This window comes from Odontomachus brunneus, unplaced genomic scaffold, assembly GCF_010583005.1.
Source record: "Odontomachus brunneus isolate Ranch 3 - 2012 unplaced genomic scaffold, Obru_v1 Obru_scaffold_080, whole genome shotgun sequence".
Classification (NCBI taxonomy): Eukaryota; Metazoa; Arthropoda; class Insecta; order Hymenoptera; family Formicidae; genus Odontomachus; species Odontomachus brunneus.
The window spans coordinates 1,052,045-1,072,093 of NW_022639530.1; the positions used below are offsets into that span (position 1 = coordinate 1,052,045).

At 42.4% G+C, this 20,049-nt stretch overlaps 1 protein-coding gene across 9 annotated transcripts in view; it reads left to right on the top strand.

Annotated features, from left to right (window-relative positions):
* Positions 1-20,049, top strand: part of LOC116847574 (unconventional myosin-XVIIIa-like) — a 79,250-nt gene that overhangs the window by 54,745 nt on the left and 4,456 nt on the right. For 4 of the 9 annotated variants that reach the window (XM_032822688.1, XM_032822689.1, XM_032822690.1 and 1 more), the window contains 5 exons: positions 14,010-14,138; positions 14,535-14,678; positions 14,765-14,854; positions 18,634-18,993; positions 19,073-19,227. In XM_032822688.1, the coding sequence (XP_032678579.1) occupies positions 14,010-14,138; positions 14,535-14,678; positions 14,765-14,854; positions 18,634-18,993; positions 19,073-19,227 (878 nt within the window). The other 5 variants (XM_032822693.1, XM_032822692.1, XM_032822691.1 and 2 more) reach the window with 5 other exon arrangements.

Consider the following 20,049-nt stretch of genomic DNA (forward strand, 5'->3'; position numbering starts at 1 on the left):
ACAAATCAATAAGTTTAATTATAAGCCCGAAAAATTAAAAAAAAGTTTTTTGACAAACAGTCTATCGGACCAAGAGTAAACTTATACTATCTTTCTTGTTCCAACCGAGATCTTTTTGTTCTGAGTTGTGCTAGGCTTAAGAATTATAGTTTTAGAGTATGAGACTCGTAGCGTCATCCGTTCTCCGAAAATTCGAAAAAAAATCGATCATCTAAAAAATCTGAAAAAATTCTGGGATACTCTAGAGAGATTATATTTTATGTTCCAATAGTTACTTTAGTCATTTATTAACAATTTTTTGCAATAACAATTTAAATTTGTCGAAATGGACAAAAAATATAATTTCGTAAAAAAAATTCATAATTTAACAACATATTAAAATTAACAAAAATATTTTCAGGTTTTTTTAGATGAAACTATTTTCTTAAAAAAAAAAATTCTATATACTGATTTAAAAAAGAATAATTATTTGGATGATTGTAAATAAGGATGATTGAAATATATTTCTGAGGTGACAAAAATTCAAGAAAAAGATGATTTCTTACAAAAATTAATCTTTATTATAGGAAAATTGGCGGAAATAATTACAAAATGACATGACAAAATAAAGTGAAATTGCTTCGTCGTTTAAGCCTAGTATAACTCAGAACAAAAAGATCTCAGTTGGAACAAGAAAGGAAGCATGTGTTTTCTCTTGACGTCGGGTGCTGTCAAATCGATTTTTTTTCGAATTTTCGGAGAACGGATGACGCTACGAGTCTCATACTCTAAAACTATAATTCTTAAGCCTAGCACAACTCAGAACAAAAAGATCTCGGTTGGAACAAGAAAGATAGTATAAGTTTACTCTTGGTCCGATAGACTGTTTGTCAAAAAACTTTTTTTTAATTTTTCGGGCTTATAATTAAACTTATTGATTTGTGCTTTTGGAACAATGTTTGGAACAACTAGAACAATCTATATCGGTATCGGAATACTTTATTTTAAAAAAATGGGGTGCCAAGTCAAAAACATTTTTTTCACTTTTTGGACTTATAATTCAACTTACGGATTTGTCCTTTTGGAACAATGTTTGGAACAACTAGAACAATCTATTGCGGTATCAGAATGTTCGATTTTCGAAAAGTGGGACTCAAAAAATCATTTTTTTTGTTTTATTCGAAAACCGTTTCGAATGAAGCAATATCACTTTGGAACAATGTGGTACAAAGTCAGAACAATCTGGAACAACTTTCAAAATTATAAATTTCAAGAAGTGGGGTGCCAACTTCATACACTTTACATGTGGCCTATTGTGCGCGCTACCAATCGCGAAAATTCAGCGTGTGCATTGCACGGCGAGCGGATTGCGTTGTTTCTCACACCGCGCCGTTTTCCCTCCGTCGGGAAGCGGAAACGTTGCATACCGCGGTGCGCCGCAACGTTCAACCTCGTCGTCGCGCGTCCGTGCCAGCCAGCTCGGGGTCGCAATTCTTTACTTTTGCCCGGCGGTTAATTGCAACAGGCTAGACGTAACTTCCTCGTGCTTTTCTTTCGGTTCCTCGCGAAAGAGCGCGCGCTGCAAAGCGGCGGCTCTCAACAATTCACCGGGATTATCACGTAGGTGTTTGATGTCTTGTTGATAAGACGCGCTCTTACGAAGGCGGATTGTGTTTTTACAACGGACACGAGTTTAGGGAGGATGAAGGTGTGGAGCGTGCTTTTCTACTTTCTACAGCTGTGCCATTAGTTGTAAAGGCCAAATCACACTAGCGATTGGCGATTGACGATTGACAATTAAAGATTAGATTTTAACGAATCAACAAGCTTCAGCCTTGGCTTGCTTTGTTCCAATTGGTCAAGTTCCAATCTTCAATCGTCAGTCATCTATTGCCAATCGTTAGTGTGATTTGGTCTTTAGGCGGATCACATATAATTAAATCAGACGTGAGATAAATGTGTAGCGCGTGAAGAGCAGCTTTTTTTTCACTTTCCATGCACTCGCGGCGCGGCACGATTTTCTAATTACCTTCTCCTACTTTCCCAGCGACAGCATGGGCTTAACATTAAACGACACATGCGTATTTTACGATAAAATTACTGGGTCATGTCACAGATACATGATCATCGCTTTAGATATCGCAAGACGCGTAACTCATTGATCGCGCGATTTTTAGAAGACGTTTCCCCGCATGTGAGAAACAAATATTTCTCCCCCGCTTTCTGTGAGCTAATTGATTGTTAGGAAAATCGCATTGCGATGAAATCAAACGTGCGACGAGCATAATGCGATCGCGCGCAGAACGAGTTCTTTTTTACTTTCTTTACTCTCTATGCTCCGGGCGAAATCGCTCGCGACGCGATAAACCCGATAAATTCCCAGGCCGCTCCAGCAAAACGAGCGCGAGGATGGCACGTTACTGGCGAAATGAACTCGATAAAGCGAGTGCCGCCGAAAAGGAGTAATAAACTTCACGGCGAAACGCGCGGACCGGCGCGGGCGCCGCGGCTCAGTCGTCACATTCAAACAAAAGTGCCGCGGCGCGTCTCGCGAAAGAAATTCGCGATTTCATAACGCGGCCAGAGCTCTTTTCTCTTCTTATGTGGTTCCCTTCTCCCGTCGTCTCGTCTCGTCTCCTTTCTCTCGTTCGTCAGTAGGCCAGCGGACATTCTCGCCGGCCGCTTTCCAACGCGCCGCGTCTGCTTCGAATTTCTCGATGCGGCGCACCGAGACGGCGGCCATTCCCGCGAAGATCTATCGATCCGGCGGGCAGGATGCAGGGACCTTTTCTACGTGTCCGAGGCGAACGGCCCCGCGTCCCCGTTTCCGCAATTCGCTCGAAAAACCCGCATCGGCTGATGCAAGCCGAGCTGGCGAAAAAGCGCGCCTTCCTACGGAATGGCCGCTCTCTCGTATGCGCCATCATCCTCACGTGCGCCTTGCGACCCTTCGTGTTCTCACGCGCCTGCTCGTGAATTATTATTTCACTTGAATATCTAACCTGTACTGCGAAGGGCCAACTAAACGTTCCGCGTACAGACTCGAGAATATTGTGGTGGAACAGGGAGAGAGAGAGAGAGAGAGAGAGAGAGAGAGAGAGAGAGAGAGGGGGGAGGGGGAAGAGAGGAGAGAAGGAGAGGGAGACAAAAGGCAGACGGGTAAAATGGGAATTGCCAAGCGCCTTATTCGGGTAGATGAGAAAAGGAGAAAGAGGTCCGGCAGTTCAGACCGGTCCATGGTCCATTTGGCAGTGTTCCGCTGCTCCATTCAAGGTCCACCTGTCCAAATCTGCGATCCCTTTCCCTTGCACTTTCAAATTCACGACATTTTGCCGAGGGTAAAATCGACGCACGCCTAGTAAACGAATCTTACGTTAGTCTGTGTTGCAGTAAGAGATTTCCCTCTGAATATATGTAAATATGACAATGTGAATCGCGCAAGGAATCTACTTGACGTTTAGCAGACGTTAATTTGACGATTCAATAAAAAATACAGTCAAAAACCAGTAACAATGTAGGGCATATAAGAGAAGGTAGTGTGCATTGTGAAGGTCTCGTGCTTGGCTCTTATAGGCCCTGCATTGTTACTGATTTTCAATCTCAAAATCTTTCTAACACTTTTTGGCATTCAGTCAATTTAGCAAAGAGTACGTGTTTAAGCCGTATCTTTTTCTCATGTTATTACTTCTTCAAGGAACTGAACTTTCGTGCTCTTTGATCTTGCTTCCAATTAACCCGGGAAAAAGTGCCAAGAACATCGTAGAGGATTACTTTTTAGATTATCGAAATTATACACAATTTTTCAGACAAATAATTGCTGCGATTGACCGTGTATAATAAAGATAACCTTCTCTTATGTTCTTATAACCTATAAACCGTATATTTTGTCCTACAACAACAAAAATACGAACATGCTGCATCGTGACCATTTTGCTCTGTGAATACCAGGTCAAGTTGCCTAGTAATCCAGGGTAATGCAGGATTTACACGATATCCGACATACAATATCCGGATATATCTAATAGGAAAATTAGTTTTCTGAACAGAAAAATGTCAAAACTCTAGGAGACAAACCCTTTTTTTATTTATTTATTGTATATCGAATCGTCGAATATTGGACGCAATATGAATCCTACATAAAAAAGAAGACTATATAAAACATGTATCCTGGATTTAATAGTTCTTAATTTTTTAATCTAACTCAGGATTTTCGCCAGAGGTCTCCATAGTCCCTCCACGATCTTCCGCCAACCTTTAAATATCAGTTGACAGATCCGTCCGTATGCTCGATTTCAATCATTTTATAAATGAAAATCGCTTTTACTATCCGAAACAGTGTATCATACATCTGCAGGAAACTTAATTCTAACTAATAATATGTCGCTTAAATTTATTCATGGACGATGAAGAATATTAATACAAAATATCAAAACGCTCAAAAATATACTTGGTAATTCCTAAGTCAGTTAATTCCTCGGTAATTCCCAACAGATTTTAACTGATACTATTTCGATTTTAATGAAAGGTGTCTACGTGTTCTGAAAGAAACAGTTTGCGATCTCGTTTCCACAATCTCTTTCGCGATAAATAAACAGACGAAGCACGGTCAACTTGACTCTTGCTTCAAGTAGACTTTCTTGCACGCACACATCCTTGTTACATTTGAAATTGTTCCCGTGTTTATACATACTATAACCCACCGAGCACAATCTCATTATTATGCATTATTCGCATAGCTGCAATTTTGATTAATCGAGCGTTTCGACACGCGTCACGTATTCCTCGTCTCTGCGCCTCCGATACAATAATCCCGGGATTTATATTCGGTGCCTCCGCACTACGAGCGTGTCAGTGCCATCACCAGCACGGGCACTCAGACATGTGTTTGTGAACGCGAGATTTATGCGCGTGTATTCGTGACATCACCTGCATGGTGGGGAGATAGAGGAACGCGCACCTGATGCGGAACGAGCTTTCCGACGCGACGATGCGACTGTGTAACCGCTCCTGCACTCAGTTGGTGGTTGGTCTCGGTTGAGATCGCGACAACGGACGTCGAGCATTTTTCGGCCTTGACATTGCACAGCGAGCGCGAGAGCGGAAGGTCGCTTTTTGCCGGATCGCTGCGGGATCGTTGGAGGAGTGTGCATATGTATTTTCAGTGCGAGTGTATATCGCGGTTCGTTTCATTTTTCTCTACGGAGAAGCGTTTGTTCCGACTAATAATAATAGTTTAGAATGTTCATCGAAGAGACACGGAGCCGAAACAAATCGCCAAGTATCCGAAGAATTGACGTATGATCGACTCGAAACTGCAGAATAGGTTCGATGATGGAAAAATTCGCGCGTTGTTGCATGTTAATCTGTACGTGAATACACGTAAAGAGTAAAACAAATTATATCTGAGTGTATAGAATAATCCTCGTCGTTATCCTGTATTAACGTTAGCTTTCTGGACAATTTTGCGCACGCTTCTAAAAATTCCAAGATCGAGATACGTTCATGACGAAGTCTTCTATCAAATCGCTACTCTAAATCAGCTGCAAATTTTATGTTCACTTACCCTAATGTTTATTGTAGAAATTTTAGGGAAGAATTGTTCAAATCATACCGCTCTCCTAAATTATATTTCATTAATCGTATCTTTTTTTATGTTTGTAGCACGTATATTGAAAAAAAATCTTGTAATAATTAACAAATTTGGTTTAGTTGAGTATTTTAGTATTTGATAGTTAGTATCAAGTATGGCAATAGAGTTACAAACTATTAATAATCTGATAATAATTAAAAACAATTTTTTGAACTAATTAAATTGATACTTAATTCAATTGAAAATTAATTCAATTTAAACTAATTAAATTCAACTAATTAAATAGTTTGGTACAAAATATCAAATTTCGTAATAATTACTAAATAGTTTCACTATTACTAAAGTAATACTCAATTATTAGACTATTAATATTAGTCAAGTCAGTATAATTAGTCAATTAATGGATTATTGCTAAAGTAATTTGATAATAATTACTAAATAGTTTGACCATTACCAAAGTATTTGTCATCTCGTATATTTTCATCACATAATATAGTGAGTATCAATAAACAATATGGTTTTTGACAAATTTTCTAGTGATACATATCACATAAATTGATAATAGTCACGGGATTTTAGCATATTATTTAATTATATTCACTTATATAAATTTAGTTGAAACATTATTTCACCAAAGCATCTGGTAACTATTATCCAGGCTTGATGGTTATTAACAAACCTTTTCTTCCGTGCACAAAAGTAGATACAATCTGAAAATTATTTGTTAATATTTTTCATTGTTTATTTATTTCTCAGGTTTTACCGTTAGATGTCGTTCACATTCAACAATAACAAAGAAATGAAATACGATTTAGGAGATCGGCATGATTTCGACAACTCTCCCTTCCACCTCGAGTGATTTCCCTTATTTCACGCACACCGTACACAAAATGGTTCGTCTCAGTCTCTCCGATAAAAATCGGTGAATGGCGGTGAAGCAACGAGGTAGAAGAGCGCATTCGCGTTGCACTCCGCAACGAAGCCTGCGATCGAGGGAAGAAGGGAGTGACAGAGAGAAAGAGAGAAAGAAAGAGAGAGAAAGAGAGAAAGTCGATTTCTTAATTAACCTGCGAGGGAAAGAGAGGGAGAAAGTCTATAGCCACCGGTACTTGTTAGCTTCGATAACGGTAAACGTCATCGGCCTGGAAGTAAAGCACCGAGCCGCTCGAGTGCTTTCTCGTTGCCGACCGATCGAGACGCCGGTATTACGATCGTACGTCGTTACAGCAAAGTAACAGAATCGATTCGCGAAGATCAATGATCTCCTTTGATCGTGTCTTTCGTCTTTTCCACTTGAACGTGAGCGCTACTCGATGTAAGTTCGCGTTGATACCGTCTCTTTGATTTGTCAACGAGCTCGAGCTTCACAATTCCCCGTCGTCGGGAACTTTTAATAAATTTTCACGGACGAAAAATGAGCCTTCGTGACAAGTACTCGCATATTTTTATTTCAACAAATTACGTTAATCAAAGAAATTGGCTTTTTATTGAAAGAAACGCAAGTTTAGATGCGCTTTTAGTATACTTTTCCTTTGATTTTAAGATGCGATTTTAATACGTCTGTATTATTTTCGCGCGACTGCTGCGCGACCAAAGCGTCATCATTCTTAGTCATCTATTTCGCTAATCGACGAGCTCCATGCTGAGTGGACTTTTTATCTGCGCCTAAAGGGATCGTGTTTCCATTTGAGAAGCGAAAAGAACGAAGGCACGATCTCGCGTGCACACAGTGAAATTTATTTCGCGTAATAAGGTTCTCACGCGAAGAGGAGAGTGAGAGATTTAAAATAATATTCGTGTAACGGTTACTTTATCTTGAAGTGGGAAATATCGTCTCGCACGCGCGGAATTAACGGTGAACATTGTAAGACGAAGTACGTCTCTCAAAACTCCTTTCGAGGCTCCTTCCGCGCGCGTAATTATTATAAAAAGGACCTTAATGTTTTCGGCAGTTTTGGCGCAAGCGTTCGTTTAACGGGTATTTATCCGAATACGTCATCTCGCGCCCAATTAACGAGAGGAAGACGCGGTCAACGTTGCGAAATATACTTTACACAATATGCCTGTTGCGCGTTTAATTGACCAAGATACAGTGAATCCGACGCGCCCGCGGTTCCCGCACTTATTAGCATATATTTTGCGCTTGAGAAAACTTGTCCCGGAGCATTTAAGATATTTCTTCTTCTTCTTCTCGTAGCCTACTTACTTCGCAAGAAAAAAGAAACGCGATGTGTCGAATGATAGAAGAACGCGCGATACTAACAATATTCTTCAATATATCCAGATAACTCTTCGGTAAGCTGCACTGAAGAAAAGTCTTGTAATAGTCAAAAAGTGTAATAGTCAATAATTGACCGTTTTAGTACAATATTTGGTATAATTAGTATCAAATATGCTGGTAGTAATCAACCGTCTGATAATAATTACAAAATAATTAGTAAAACGAATTCTTCATTTAATTGAAAATAACAAATGATTTGATAAATAATACCAAACAATTCGACAATGATTACCAAATTGTTTGATAATTACCAAAGCGTTTGTTCACTTACATATATTTATCATATAGTACGGTGAATATCACTAAAAAAATACGATTTTATTTAATGAATTAGTTGGTGATACGTATAATATAAATTGGTAATAGTCACCGAGCCTTCGCAATAAATATCAAGATTGTTAAGGTTATTTATTAATACTTACGAAATTATATTATTTAATTATATTCACTGGCACGTCTAGTTGAAACTATTTCTCCACAGCATCTGATAACTATTACCTAAGCTAGATAATTATTGCCAAGCTCTTTCTTTCAGTGTAAGTAACGGTTCTTTCATAACAAAGATTGTACGATGAAAATATGATGAAAAATCTGGTATATGAAAAGGGAGGAGTTGAAGAATCTTCACGTTGCACGTCCTCAATGAAATTTTCACATTCGCGTCTCGTTATTAGCTGAAATGCTCAAGAACACACTGTACATTCCTTTCTTCCGTCGTAATATCACCTCGGATAGCATTCGCCTCGGAAAGTCTTCAGTATATCATAATATTGAGAATCTGCCTGCGCTAAGCCTTTCGACCAAACTCTCGCGTTTATCGGAGCTCGAAGACACGGCGTCTCCCTTCAATGAAAATGATAAGCTGGCACCCGAGCATTAACCGGCTGCATCTTCCTGCCAGTTGAGAGTTGCAGGCCGATGCGTGCAACCGGCTTCAAGATAATCTGCCCCCTTCCCACTGGTGTACCTCGATCCTCTCCTCTTTATTTCCCTCACTCCTCGTGCCTCCCTCCGGTCGTCTCCCATTCTCTCTCTCTTTCTCTCTTTTGCACACTTCTGCCCTCGCGGTCGGGTGCGTATCCACTTTTATGCGGCTTTTACAGCACTAAGTCACGGCTCGTTCTGGGCGGCGGAAGAGAGAAAAAGGCTCTTACAGCGGCCATTCATTCCGCTACTTTCGCGAGTGTGAGAATCACTGCAGTTTTCTTAACGTCAGTGATAGGGGTGTGCGATCTCAGGACGACGATAAGTGCGGCGAACGACCTGACTTTAATGATAAACAGTTTAACTCCAAGTACACTCCAAGTAGGTAAACTCGTGTGTGACTGGTTCGTTCATCGGCTCGCCTACCACTGGCTGTGCAGAAATTTGTTGTATTTTCATGATACAATCAAATCCGACACTTGGTCAAATTTGATACAATAAACTTCCAACGAGCGTCCGATCATATCGCCTTGATGTGAGTTCACTTGTATGTAAAGTACTCGCAAGAACTACTTAGCACCGTGTGAAGTATTAGCAACGGACGTTATTTGAGATACGATGTTGTCGTATAATTACACGGCGGAAATAATAAGCACTTGTTAAAGGCGAGAGGTCTGTACTTAAAGCTTAAGTCGTTAGGTCAACCCGCGACCGGAGTGGAATATAAACAGATCTCCTCTCTCGAGACAGTCATTATTATATATATTTACCATAAGTTGCTGTCGTTTCACTGGCTCGTTAACGTCTAATCGGAGAGTGCGAACGTTAGGTAGAGGAATATCAGTGATCCGAGACTGTGATTGACGCGGTGTATACGATATAATCGAAGAGATAATTGTGCGAGATAACTTTTGGAGAGAAAATCTCGAGAAGATAATCGTTTAGAGGAAGGTGTCCCTTTTTATTTCTAGTTTCCAATAGAATCTCGTTGGAGGCATGTTCGTAATACAGGAGAAGAAATCACTTGGCAAGTAGGAGCGACGTAGGCGTGACGGAGAAGAAAACTGTATCTCGGTGAAATGTCATGTTAAGAGTGAAAGTACTGGAATTGTTCGGGAGAAAACTCAAAAGTGAATCACAAAGCTAATGTTCAGGAGAAGACGCGTTTGAGAAGATATGAGAAAGACGCGTGCTACCTAGGAACTACCGTTGCCTACTGCTCTGTTCCCAATGCGCCAGAAAGTTGATTTCGGGGTGCATGGGAATCCGGATGCAACAGTGCGAGATGAACTAACGACCCCGACGAGAGTCGATGAAATTGGAGCGTGCCCTCTCCACCGGAAGTAACGACCCGAAGAAGAAACCGTCGTCTCTCTTATCGAAACTAAACTAAGTAATTCTTCATTAACATGTTTGAAAACGCGTCGAAATGGGCGGCCGTCGGTGGCAGCGGCGGCGGTGGTTCGCGCTTAATCAAAGCCAAGAGCAGTCCGAACGTGTCGAAATCGCCATCCTCACTCATCAAAAAGCAGAACCAATCGGCCGTCCTCACATCTCCAAGCAAGCCGCCGCGTACCGCGAAGGCACCGACAATCTCGAAAATATCCAGCAAGACAGCCGCTAACGAGGCGGTTAGCCCACCCCGTCGCGGTCCCGCCAATTTGGACTCTCCCAAGACTCGGCTTTTCTCGCCTTCGAAGCAGCGCCGGTGCCCGAGCGAGACCCGGCCGGATACGGCAAAAACTGTCTCACCCGCCACACGCAACAACGACAAGAAAAAGGTCTGCAAGTCGGCCAGTTCGTCCCCCACTTGCACGATACTGGAGGATCGAGCGTTACTGAAGAAGGGACTGATTTATACGCCCAACGACAAGATGCCGGCGAAACCCGAGGGCTTACGGGGGAAGGCCACCTTGGACCGTTCGGTCAGCCTGGGCTGCGTGTCTTCGGACAACCAAGCGGCGAGTCCCGCGAGCATCCCTCGCGGGATCCCGATTTCCTCGGAGAGACGGTCGCAGGCGCACGAGAGAGACAAGAAGGCGGAATCGCCCCGGCGCAAATTGACACCTATGAACAGATCCACCAGTCTATGGAGCGTGCAGACGCCGAGAGCGGATTACAATCAATGTAGAAGATCTTCCGGCACGTCCGCGAGGCTGAACTCGGTCTTCAGGCCGAGCAAGATACCGCTGCCAGCGACTCGACCTACCGGTCTCGGCCGATCTCTCGCCGATCTATCGCAAGTAGATCGCGTCGGAGAGTCGATCGGCCAAGTGATTAGTTTCGAACTCGATCTCGACGCCACTTCAGACGAGCGTATTTACGAAAATTGTCGCGAGACCCTCGATCGTGCGTCCAAGCTGGGTAGCCCCGGGATCTCGGTGTCGACGAGCAACCTGGAAGAGAGAGCTGCGCGGCTGATGGCGCAATTAGATGACGATGAGGAGGTGACCGCGCCAATGGATGTCGTCGATGTCGCTCTTCCGCGTAGAAAGGAATCCATCTACGGGGATCGAGAGACCTCTGATGACAAATGCAAAAGTAATGTTATCGAGGAGAAACGTAGTTCCGATAAGAACTGTCTGGATGACTGCAGCGACAATAAGTCAAGGGCCTGCGAAGAATCGGAGAGAACAAGCGCGGCTCTCACAGATAACAATACGAAGTCGGAGGAAGACGTTCCCAAGAGAAGGGAGTCCAACGTGCGAGAATACAAGTCGAACCGAAGGGACTGGGCGAAAAGCTGCGAGAAGCCCGACGAGATCATCGAGGAGTCGAAGAAGAGCAAGGAAAGTCTGAATATCCAAGAGCTCAGGCGCAATTGGGAGAGGCATAGCAGAGGTGCCGCGGATCAAGACAACGACGCGAAGACGATCTACACCGGGAATTCCGCTAAGAAAACCGTGAACCTATCCAAGATCGCTCGGAACGAGGGCGACGTGGTCGACGGCGCACAGGAGATGAAGAGGAAGCAATGCGTCGGTAAGAGAGCCAAGGACATCGAACACCTGGTGAATTTCTTCAACTGTAAGAACGCCGAGGCTTCGAAGGAGGCGCCGCGCGAGACTTGGATCAAGCCAAGATCAACGGACGTTCCGGTCGTAGAGACGCCCGCCGCTCTGAAGAAGAACGAGCCCAAGAGCGGCCACGAGTACAGCGGCTATGCATCGGATGGGAATTGCTCGGAGGACAGTGGGCACATGAGCAATGAGAACGAGGTGGAGTGGAAAGATGCCGTGGACAGTCAGAGTCAGAGAGAGACGGCTGACTACAAAGGGACGCGGGAATACTACGATGCGATCGATCCGGTTGACGACATGAAGATCTTCGACACGACCATCGCCCGCAGACTGGCCGAGTCTGAGAAGAAAAAGATCGCCAGCCAGTCGAGCCCCGCAGTGTCCAGCGGCGCCAGCAGTATCGACAGTTGTCGGGACGACAGATGCCTGGAAATTGGACGACAGGTCCGTCGTGTGATGATTACAGTCTTGCGCGCTCGTTGGTTTCAAACTAGCCGATAGCGCTCGGTAATTAGGAGCCCGCTGAATAATTAGGTCGCGCCGATCGCTCCGCGTGTCCGCATGCGATCCTTCGCCGTTCCACGCGAAAGGCGGAAAAAATCGAGATCTTCTACGCTTACAGCAAAAGACATGCTGATGGCAGCTACATGCGGGTGACAACTACACATAGAAAAAGTATCATTCTACTGTTAACACGGAAGAACAGATTCGGTTGAATTAATCAAATGTCTGGTGAAATGTGAACGGATCAAAATTCGAGAAAATTCAAGAGGTTGAAGTTAACGGAACTCTGTTGAGAGATCAACGAGATTCTGGTCAATCAGAATTTAAAACTATTCAACTTGAACACGAACAATTTACTTGAACAGTTGCGAGTTCGGATCGACCAGAAATTTCGTTTGGTTATCTGGAATCTTGTTAACTTAAACAGGATTCCGGTCACTTTCAACAGAAGAATTCTGACTCATTCATATTTCACAAGATATTTAGTTAATTCAATCAAATATTTTATATTGAAGAAAAACGACTGCTCAATTCATCATTATATATTCAAAAGAAAATATTATTCTCTACACAAAAATATTATATAAAACTTTATCGAAGAGAAAGCTGGTTCGACTCTATATAGTAAGTAGACCGAATTTTTGTCTCAATTTAGTATTCTTTATTGAAATGCTAAACTTATTAGGATTCAGGATGTAGTTTGAATAAATTTAATATTTATGATTAACTTTCGATTTGTGGATATATAAACTTATGAAATGTTTAAACCAGGTAACATTTACTTGAATGCAGTATGTATTTTTCTGTGTATATAGTTTTGTATGTTGTAAAATTAATATATACAGCCTAATAAACTATTTGATAATTATTGCAATTAAAACTGATTGGTTACATAAAGTATATAATTACTATACAGTTTTCGTAATCATTTAGCTTCCGTTGCAATAACTATAAAACAGCTGATCAAACTGTATATATTAATTTTACATAAGGAAACTCGGACAATTTGCACCTATATAGCTGCCATCATCATGTCTGTACTTTTTTGAGTGTACGATCGAGCAATTCAGCCGGCCGATAACGCTCGATAGCATTCGATAACTACGTGGCTACATGAGTCACCATCAATTAGCTGTTTTCCCATTTTCCATTCAAATTTAATGGGTACTCCGACTTTATATATGGATATTGTCTGCCGTTATCTATATCCTCAAATAATGAGAATACTTGCAACACGGTAATTACCGAGTGATTCATAAGAATCGTTAAAATTTCGTAATACATATAAAACTGAAAGTGGCTCTATCGGCACGGATATCGATACCAAGTACATTCACTATGCAGTCTTATGTAAAAGCGCATCCTCTCTAATGCAATCGAGACGCCACGATGTGCAGCGCATTTACGCTCCAGAAGGTATATGTGCTCATCCTTCATTTCCATACGTTGAAAGCGGCGGAAAACTGTGCCATGCATACTTTAACATTTTCCATTCTGCCCCTGAACTCGAGTTTGATCAGGGATTTTTCTCTCATTCATGCGCGTACACGACTAAGCGCTGCTACTCAGCTCGATGTAGGCTCCATATTCGATGGAGGATACCAAATTAACGGCAGTTATAAAATTTGCGTTTCGAGCGTTAATGAGCGTTTATCCATGAGGAAATTGATGAAGCCGCTCCTATCATTTTGTCTGTTATTTTTATCCGCAGATATTCTTCAGGTCCGGCACTCTAGAACGACTAGAAGCTCAGCGGGACGAAAAGCTCACAGGTCATATCATTTTACTGCAGGCGAGATGCAGGGGCTACTTGGCGCGGCGCAAGCTCAATACTCTGAAGGTGGGTTGTTAATTCTTCCCCCGATAATTAAGATATTTCTCCTGAATTAGAAAAGTGAATTCAGGGAGAAAGTTTTCGGTGAGTGATCGTGAGAAATCGTGAAAGAACACTCTCACTCGTTTTTCTCAATTAAATAATTACAGTTCGCCATCGAAAATTACGATTCTATTCGTAACGTAATAAGTCGACATTCACGAAGAATTATTCATGATATGTTAATGGGAGGTCTCACTTTTTTAGATCTGGAATTTGAAACGGAATATTAAGCATTTAACGTCTTCATACACTTTATGTTTTCCTCGCGAGGGCAACACGACACAAGTGACCTAATAATAATTTGTATAATTATAATTAATATAATTTGGATCTCGAATTATGAACTGAATTTCTTTGCAGTTGCAAGATCTCGCGGTGAGATGCATCCAAAGGAACGTGAGGAAGCTAATGTCCGTGCGAGAATGGCCTTGGTGGAGATTGTACGTGAAAGTCGCGCCCTTGCTGAACGTTCATCGGACCGAGGATCAGTTAAAGGCGCGAACGGTGAGAAAAAAGAAAGAAAACGACCTCTACCGTGGTTTATTCGCCATCATTGTTGTCTAATACGGAACATCTTTGTGTACCAACAGGAAGAGCTCGAGCTTCTCAGGGCGAAAGTGGAACGTTTGGAGCAGGAACGTAACCACTTGAAGCACGACAACGACAAGTTAGAGGCGAAGGTAAACTCACCTAACGAGGGTCCTAATTGCGTCTTAATTAACGACGAATTGCCGTAACGACTATCTACTTTTTATCTATGATGTGTGTGGCATAATATTTTTCCTTGTCGCGACTAAAACGTATAGAGTGACCTGTCCAGTAAATGAACAAGCCAGCTTAATCTTCTCCGACGTATCTTTTTTGACACAATCGAATAACTTGTAAGTTATCTGTAGTTACTCATAGAATTCATTAGAAGCCGCCATATTGAGCGGTTGAATTTTAATCTACAATTTGAGTGGTATTATCCCTGTGAAATCGAGAAAGAGAGAGATTTAAGACAGATAATAATTAAAAAGAATCAATACGTTTGAAAAAGTAAAAACAGTATATCATAGAATCATTTTTTATCTCGAAAGGGGGGAGGGATGAAGAAATGGAATGCATGATAGAATTGGAACGATTTCGGACCACTACAGATTTTAATACGGTAACACTCGCAAGCTTCATGATTATCATCAAGTTATTCATCGAGCTTTCATGTTTGGACAATTGATAAACGCGCGTATTCCTAATCACGCTCGCGTCATACATCGTCTCCGTCAATGGGTGACAAAATGTTATCGACCATTACGCCATCGTCATGAAGGCACTGCAACAATATCACTAAACTGTAAAATATCTGGTTTGAGTTCAACTCACTTACGTGCATCACATATTTTAATATTATAACAAATACTGGAAATATTGTTCGTTCACTTTGAGTGATGTTCAATTCTGCAGACAGGGCACCTTATTTATCAAGTTTGTTACGATGAGCAGCCCAACTGCTGCCCATTGTCGCGTCATCTCTCTGTCCTGCCATCTAACGCAATATGATTCTGCGTCCGGCTACACGATCAATCTAATAGAGACGCTCTCTTGAAGGATGCATCAAGTCCAAATCGCCCGTTTAGACATTCGCGGCACGCGAGTCGCGCAATTGGGTTAAGCATGCCAGACGACGAGCATGTGCAACTATTACCGTGACTCGACTGGCAGACCGCACATTATGCTTCCACTCTGGTCCGTCCGTTAATACGTAAAAATTGCGACAACCCACACGGACTCCGCGCGAAAGACGGATACTCGAAAACCACCTTTCCTTCCTGCACTTTTTTCTATATCTCTTTAGTAAACCATAATTAACTAAAACTATCACTTACCAGTTATACCAGTAATGACTGGTTTACCAGTCACTGGAGAGTAACGGTAATAAATATTGCGCGACAAATTTTTCCGATATTGCCGATGTTCAAATCTCTCTTTGAGATGGTGCTGAGTTTCACCGTTCATTCTTAAGACTGCTCTTTTACTTTAACTATCAATAATTTGTCGTAAATTAACGTGTGACATAAAATATTTTTAATCTATCTCTTCGCCTAATTCTGTAATGTTAATTTATAGTACATTATTGATTGTTAGAGCAAAAGGATAGTGTTCGGGCTATTTTATAGATCTGCTCAGTCGTTTGTAAGTGTCGCTTTATGGATATATCCTTTAATTTCAACGTATTTTGCAAAATTTTAGCATGCGTTTTCTCGCTGCTGATGTTATTAAAAAGAGATGGACAATGCGAGAGCACAGAAATTTTAATCGCGGGACAATTTCTCTCCCTCTCTCTCTCTCTCTCTCTCTCTCTCTCTCTCTCTCTCTCTCTGTCTATTCTATTTTTACCGATACAAAGGTAATCCGTAGGTTTCCTACCGAGGTGCTCTAATACTATATTCCCTCTCTCTCTCCTTCTCTCTTCCGATACTTTTCTCACGAAACCCACGGAGAACCTGGCGGATAGCCAGAATCGCCGTCTCGTACGCATCTCTCCACCTTTATCGTCCTCGTCCGGCTCCTCTCTTTCTCGCCGTCTTTCCCTTAGAATAACTCGGAGGTGACCGCCTCCTCCGCCGGACACCTCTGGCCGCGATCGGCCGACCCAGGAAGAGGCAGCAGTTGCACCGCGACTCCTTGCCGACACGGACGCTGTTGTTGTCGTTCGGCGTTACGCAACTCGCCGAATGTAACGAAGTTCCGACATGGAGGCCGGCCGTTGAATCCTCGACACTGATAAAACTACGAGAAAAACCAACTCAAAATGCCATTCGCGACGATCTTACCACCGGAAATCTGTCCAGCTGCCCGCCACATGGATCGGAACGTTTCTATTCTGAACGTTGGCCCAGCTTAATCATCCGCCCCGATCATCGTCGGCTAGACCAGACGAAATGCCGTCCGTGCCGATAATGCAACCGCGTGCTCCGCGCGCTCTAACTCCCTGCTATGACAATCGATATCTGCATACATTGGAAAACATGAGCTTGGGCGATAGACTCGAGAGGAACGACTCAATGAACAGTCTGAACAACGGCTTGTCAAGTTCACCCAATTCCGTGAGGATCTTGACAAGAAGGCCACCCTTGCCACCGATACCCAGCAATCATCATAAAAGGCCGTTTAACAGAGGACACGTTATCGCTAATTCCAGCCCTCTGATGCGAAGTCCTTCCCCTTGTAGTGTCTCCTCCGGCGTCTCGTACGCCAGGTCCTCATCCGCGGGAAGAAGATCACCATCCGTCGCGTCCACGCGAAGTCACTCCCTGCTGGGATCGCCGACCTTCTCGACTCCACCCCGAAGAACGTATCCGCGCGAGAGCACGTGTTCGCCGGCGACAGAGGAGGCCTTGACCAAGGAGCAAGCCCCAGTTGTGTTCGACGCGAGTCTCAACTTCGTCCTGGGCTGCGAGCGACAGAGAGTGAAGCAGTCTTTCCGACCCACCGCCTCTCACATGGAACCATCCACCGCCTCGTCGTACCTCTCGTCGAGGATCTCGCAATTCTTGAAACGCACCGACCACATCATGGATGAGTGGCGTAGCCTCGGTCACAAGGACGAGGCGGAGGACGAGCCGACAAGTTTGCCGAATATCCGAGACATGCCTCGCATTACGATCGGAAGGAGTCACAGCGCCACGAATATCATGATACGCGGCTTTCAATACTACAGCAGGTCGAACAGTGTAGGGAAGAGTTCCTCGAGGCGCTCGTTATCTCGTGCCTCGGAGGATGGCACCTTATCTGAGGGTATACAGGAGGTAATGCAACGGAAAAAGAACCCCGAAAAAGATGCTTGAAGACGGCTTCCAAATTCCTCCACTAAAAGAAACCTCAAAATTCCAACATAAATCTAAATTTCCCCCGACTAATAAAAGCCCATTTTTATCAGAAATTATAATTTCTCACATTTCAGCCCAAAAAATCTATTAATTTCTTTCGTTTTATATCGTAACTTACTTTTAATGATTAAACATATACTAAACGAGTAAATATTTACCTACACATGCCTTTCAATGTAATCTTATCATTCTTTACTAAAAACATATTTTCGTTATACAGATTTTCCTTATGTAATCTTTTAAAGGGAAACCTCCATAGATAAATGGTATCTGATAGATGATAGAAGATATATATTTTATAGCTCTGAACAATATTTGATACACTATTAAAGTGCCGATACATCCTACCAAACAAAATTCTTTAATATCTTTCAACTCTCAAAATTTCTGAAACACATTAAAATACGACACTCTTCTTATAATGAATCCGTAAAGATCCTTACGATTCAATATTTTACTCCAACTTTGAACGTACTTATTATTCAAAGACGTCAAACAGAGATTGTGAGGCATGTAGTAAAGATAATCCGCAGTTCACATGGTGTATCGTATTTTATTCCCTTACGTAAGATCTGCTTTTCTCGTTCAAGCTGAGTGAGATGACCGCAGACTTCGCGGAGGAACATTCTACATCGACTCTGGCGGCGGAGAGAATCGACGCCGAGACGTCGGAGCGACTGCGGCTCGAGCGAGAATTGCAGGATGTGACCGAAGCCAACAAGAATCTTCAGCAGACAACGGAACGCCTGGAAATGGAGTTGCTCTATGCGAGGGCTGCCGATTTGAATGGAGTCGCCTCCGACGGCGAGGAAGGTGAGGACGGCGGTGTTTACAGGCAACGATACGAGCACGCTATCCGCGAGCTCGAGTTCACCAAGAGGAAAATGGCGCAACAGCACGAAGACGATCTGGAGCAACTCGTCGGTTTGAAAAAACAGTTAGAAAAGAAGGTAAGTCTAGACGTTGGTACAGGCTCGAAGGAGCAAACACGAAACCGGTGTCATGTTCTCACAAATATTTTTCGACTAGTTGGCTGATGCTTACGAAGAGGTGGAGGAGCAACGACAAGTCGTCGGGCAGTGGAAACGACGAGTGCAAAAGTTGAACGGCGAGATGCACGATCTCAGATTGCTGTTGGAAGAACAGACAGCCAGGAACAATCTGCTCGAGAAGAAGCAGCGCAAGTGAGTTGCGCCTAAATTCTTGTAGCGAGCCAACTGAATGGATTTATAAGGCTGCGTGCAAATTGCGCACTTTGTCGCCCATTGAAATATATTGTACTTTGCGTGTTTAATCCATAGTTAATGATCTGCAAGTCGGTATCGGGTGGTAGCTCGCTCTATTCTCATTTCACTCGCGGCAACAAGTGTTTCTGGCACCTCGCCAGGCCAGTAACGCCATCCGCACTACAGTGCCAGCCTTCAGCGGCGCGTCCGGTGCGCCTGTAAATCACGATTGACCGTTCGCAAAGATAGCTTCCTATTAATCTAAATACAGCAACGGCGCCAATTCTCGTTACAAGCGGCAAAATTGGACTTGCTTCCGAAACCCTGTCAGTTTTCGTTTCTTCTCACTAGTATACATTCGATACATCCTCACAAATTGATTATTTCATTAATTCTAACGTGTCATTTTATAACGTTATAATATACACAAAGAAAATATTATGTATAATAATTTCAGTCATACATAATAATATATAAATATAATAGTAAATATATGTATAATAATTTCAGTCATAATTCTATATAGTTCAGATTACAAAAATTTGTTATAATTTTTACTACGATACTTTCTCCATGTGTAATAAAATCAGACGGTATAAATTCAAAGATGCTAGGAGATTTCTCATAACTTTTTTATTATTGTCTACGTGAAATAAAATTAGATAGTGTACTGTTGTAACAATTTACGCGTTATTGCACGTTGTAATTTAATTATTATTATATATATCATATTATTATTATATATATAAATATAAATATATATATATATATATATATATA